The sequence below is a fragment of the Triticum aestivum genome, chromosome 4D (genome assembly GCF_018294505.1).
Source record: "Triticum aestivum cultivar Chinese Spring chromosome 4D, IWGSC CS RefSeq v2.1, whole genome shotgun sequence".
Classification (NCBI taxonomy): domain Eukaryota; kingdom Viridiplantae; phylum Streptophyta; class Magnoliopsida; order Poales; family Poaceae; genus Triticum; species Triticum aestivum.
In genome coordinates this window covers 510,335,429-510,339,280 of record NC_057805.1, presented here as the reverse complement: position 1 = coordinate 510,339,280, position 3,852 = coordinate 510,335,429, and the positions used below count along the sequence as shown (strand labels likewise).

General features: G+C 45.7%; 1 protein-coding gene across 1 annotated transcript; it reads left to right on the top strand.

Moving 5' to 3' along the window:
• Positions 1–405: 405 nt before the first annotated feature.
• On the top strand, positions 406–1,512 carry LOC123100713 (germin-like protein 8-5). Its single transcript, XM_044522598.1, has 2 exons — positions 406–571; positions 775–1,512. The coding sequence occupies exons 1-2, from the start codon at positions 451–453 to the stop codon at positions 1,341–1,343; spliced, it is 690 nt and encodes a 229-aa protein (XP_044378533.1). The 5' UTR covers positions 406–450; the 3' UTR covers positions 1,344–1,512.
• The last annotated feature ends 2,340 nt before the right edge of the window (positions 1,513–3,852 follow it).

The window sequence follows — 3,852 nt, the reverse complement described above, 5'->3', positions numbered from 1 at the left end:
CACCGGTTCCGACTATGACCAAGTATATGATATCTAATTAAACTAGTGCCGGATGTTTCTTGTCTTAAAAATCTTTTCCTTAATAGTGATGGGTGGTGAATTTTCCTGGAATCGACCCTGCTTGCATTGTGGTGACTCGGGTGAGATGGAGAAACATTCATAATTACTAGTCAGCCGTACACATCACCATATAATAGCTTTATATAGCTGTATACGCTGCATTGCTTCTTTGAAGGGAAAACATGTCTTAAATTGGCGTATATGCAGTAGTTTAATTAGCAGCAAGAGACCAGTTCAATTGGTTGGTTGGTTTCACTTGACTAAGTCTATAATTGCTAACGATTTCAGGCGCTGCTCGCTGGACCTATATAAACTCATACATCCCTGCATGTCCAAACCATCACCCACGCCACAATCACAAACAGAAAAACAGGAGAGAGAAAAAATCAGATGGCATCACCCTCTTCCTTCCTTCTCCTCGCTGTTCTTCTCGCGCTGGTCTCATGGCAGGCCACTGCCTCCGATCCTAGCCCCCTCCAGGACTTTTGTGTCGCCGACATGAATTCACCAGGTACTATCCGGTTTCTCATCACGTTCTCACCAAATAAATTTGTTGAAATGAATTTCTAGAAATTATATGCAAGTCGAAACAACTTTGTAAGACCTAAGCTTACACCAAATACATATGTTGAAATGAATTTCTGAAAATTATATGCATGTTCAAACTACTTTGTAAGACCTAAGCTTACATTATAAATCTTTTCTATGCACCAGTACGTGTCAATGGGTTTGTTTGCAAGAACCCAATGGAGGTCAACGCTGACAACTTCTTCAAGGCAGCCGCCCTCGACAAGCCTAGGGTGACCAACAAGGTTGGATCCAACGTCACTTTGATCAACGTCATGCAGATTGCTGGACTCAACACCCTCGGCATCTCAATTGCGCGCATCGACTATGCTCCCTTGGGTCAAAACCCACCACATACGCACCCTCGCGCCACTGAGATCCTCACGGTGCTCGAGGGGACACTGTACGTTGGCTTTGTCACATCCAACCAGCCCGCCCCAAACAGAAACAAGTTCCTCTCGAAGGTGCTCAACAAAGGTGATGTGTTCGTCTTCCCCGCGGGGCTCATCCACTTCCAATTCAACCCCAACCCCCACAAGCCTGCCGTTGCAATTGCCGCACTCAGCAGCCAGAACCCAGGGGCTATCACAATTGCCAATGCGGTGTTTGGGTCAGACCCACAAATATCCGATGATGTTCTTGCCAAGGCGTTTCAGGTGGAAAAGAATACAATAGACTGGCTCCAGGCTCAGTTCTGGGAGAACAACCACAACTAAGTGAAACGTTGGCTGATTACACGGAAGACCAGTGCGCAAATTAGGGACATGTTTGAGTTTGTACATATGCATCCTAATCTATAAAAGAAATGGAGCATATGTCATCCCATTGTTGTGTCTGTAATGAGTGAATGTATTTCTACCTTCTGAATAATTGACAATATCATTTTTATCACACTTATATGATCTCATATGCTTTTTTGGTTCTAGTGTTTCGTATTTCTCATTAAAAAATCAATATTTTGGGTTCTTTTCCCCTTGTTCCGAAACAAGAGATGATTAGGTCAAAAAAGGAAACAATACACGATTATGTGGTAATCCAGTATATGTTTGATGCTAGGGTTGAACACCTAGGATTATGTTGCAATACATGCGAAGTATGCGATGGTTGGAGCCCGATTGTGCTCAGGATTTAAATGTGAAGTTGAATGTGCAAAATTAGCTTCCTGGAGTCGTTGTTCTGCTCTCTTGCTTTCTGGTGTATGCTATAAGAAATTTGCGGTTCCTGCTTGTAATATTTTAGCTTCCTTTTGGTTCAAAACTCTTGTAAGTTCAATTGATGGTTGCTTTAATGGAAATTTGATGAGGTGGATCATTTTATCAAAATACTTATGAGCATTATTTTTGTTTTTCTTAAGTTGACAACTAAAAATAAGATTTTTTACTAAGTTTTAGAAACTGGACACACCAGAGACCAGATTCCAAAATTTTGCTCCAACATACATATAGAAAACATGCAAAAATATACAAAAGAAAAGATTATTACCTAAACCCCCCCGAAATGAATATTATTTGAGTTGTTTCTTTGTAACAAGCCTGTCATAGAAGCATTTTATCACAAAAAGGACTTCGGCCGCTTGGCTGAACGGTATATGGTGTCGAGGAAATCCTCATACAAGATGATCAAAGAAAGCATGGAAAACCAAGCCAAACACGCTAACAAGCACCGGAAGTGCCCAATTAGACGCCTCCAGCATGCGGCCGGGAGGAAGCACAGGAGAGGCTGGACCACCAGAAGACTCAACTAGGACAGGCGACGACATTCAACCACAGGCCACCTTGAAGAAAACACTGGACTTCGTCACATCGACACCACCCAACTGTTGTTAGGGAGGACACTCTGCCTAAACCAAGGAGTGTTGACCCTACCAGCGAGCAGAGATGATGAAAGGAGGATATTGCTTCATGTACAAGATAGGTGCAAGCAATACGGTGGGTCACCAGATTTTTGGTTGGGTCGATTGGACCGCCATACCATTCTGAACACGCCACTGTGACTGAAAGGCGACTACACTCACCGGTGACGAACCCAAGAGGGTCATGACGCATTGCCACCACCACTGCATTCGTTGGGGGGACAAGGGTTTTCACCCAGAGCTAAGAGGGTGGGAGAACAATGGCGACGACCCCAATAGGTGTGTGACTACCAAGACATCGCCTCCAACAGCATTGAGGCGCCGAATTTTCGCTTTCACCACCCCGCACCCTTGCCAGACGTCCAGCCTGCCATCCTGGGCCATCGCCTCAACGTATGACACCCCAAACCCATGCCCCGCCACCAAGCTGTTGGTACGAGGTCACTGGAGAAAGACATCAAGCCATAGTGAGGCTTGAGCTGGCCCAAGTCCATGACCATGACCAGATCCGGTCGGGCCTAAGACCGCCAACACACCCACCTGACCATTCCGGGTAGGGGCATGGAGTACCTCACCTGTGGTGGAACCTCACCCATCAGAGGCTATGGGCAACCACATCCCATCTGACCGCAATCACCCCTCACAGGTCAACGATCACGATGCTGCCTGATGTGGGAGAGCACTGGCTCCAGCCAGAGTTCCCAGATCCACGCACGAACCAAGTGAACCATGACACCACTAGACATGCCACAAAATCTTAGGTCAGCGGCCCACATCCGGAGGCAGGGGATAGCAGTGGTGGTGGTGTGAGGTGCTAGGGTTAGCCTACAGAGACCAAGGGGTGGAGCGGAGAGAAGGGACATATCACTGCCGCCTACCATTGCTCGGGGCTTTGCTCTATGTGGTGCCGATCGATGGCTACCAGGGAGGTGGAGCATGTCTAGGTCTAGGGCGGGTGGCGGAGATAGGCACTCATGTCGTCCACCAGGATGATGTTGGGGCCTGTCTTCTTCTTTCTGGATGCATTTTATTTGTCTGAGGGAAACATCTTTTACGTATCAAAACGACACACACACACACGTCCAAGAAATTAATCAGTTTATGAGTGGCCACCCAACCCACTCATTGGGTTTGCTGTTTACTCTAACAAAAGAGGCATGCGAGGTGTGTCATGAGCCTACTCAAGAAAGGAGGACTAGATTGTCAGATTTTCCATTGAAATGATCATGATAAACCTCTTAGCAAGAGGAAGTTAACTACTCTTACTAAGATCACATGAATTGTTTCTGCTCCGTATCGTCATTGTTATATGTGTGTGGATTAATGTAATTAACCATTTTGAGAAAATTTGGACCAAGTAAATATCTTATTGA

Coding starts and splice junctions, on each gene's coding strand:
- LOC123100713 (XM_044522598.1), top strand. CDS start 451: ATGGCATCACCCTCTTCCTTCCTTCTCCTCGCTGTTCTTCTCGCGCTG. Junction 572..774: donor CGCCGACATGAATTCACCAG/GTACTATCCGGT, acceptor TCTATGCACCAG/TACGTGTCAATGGGTTTGTT.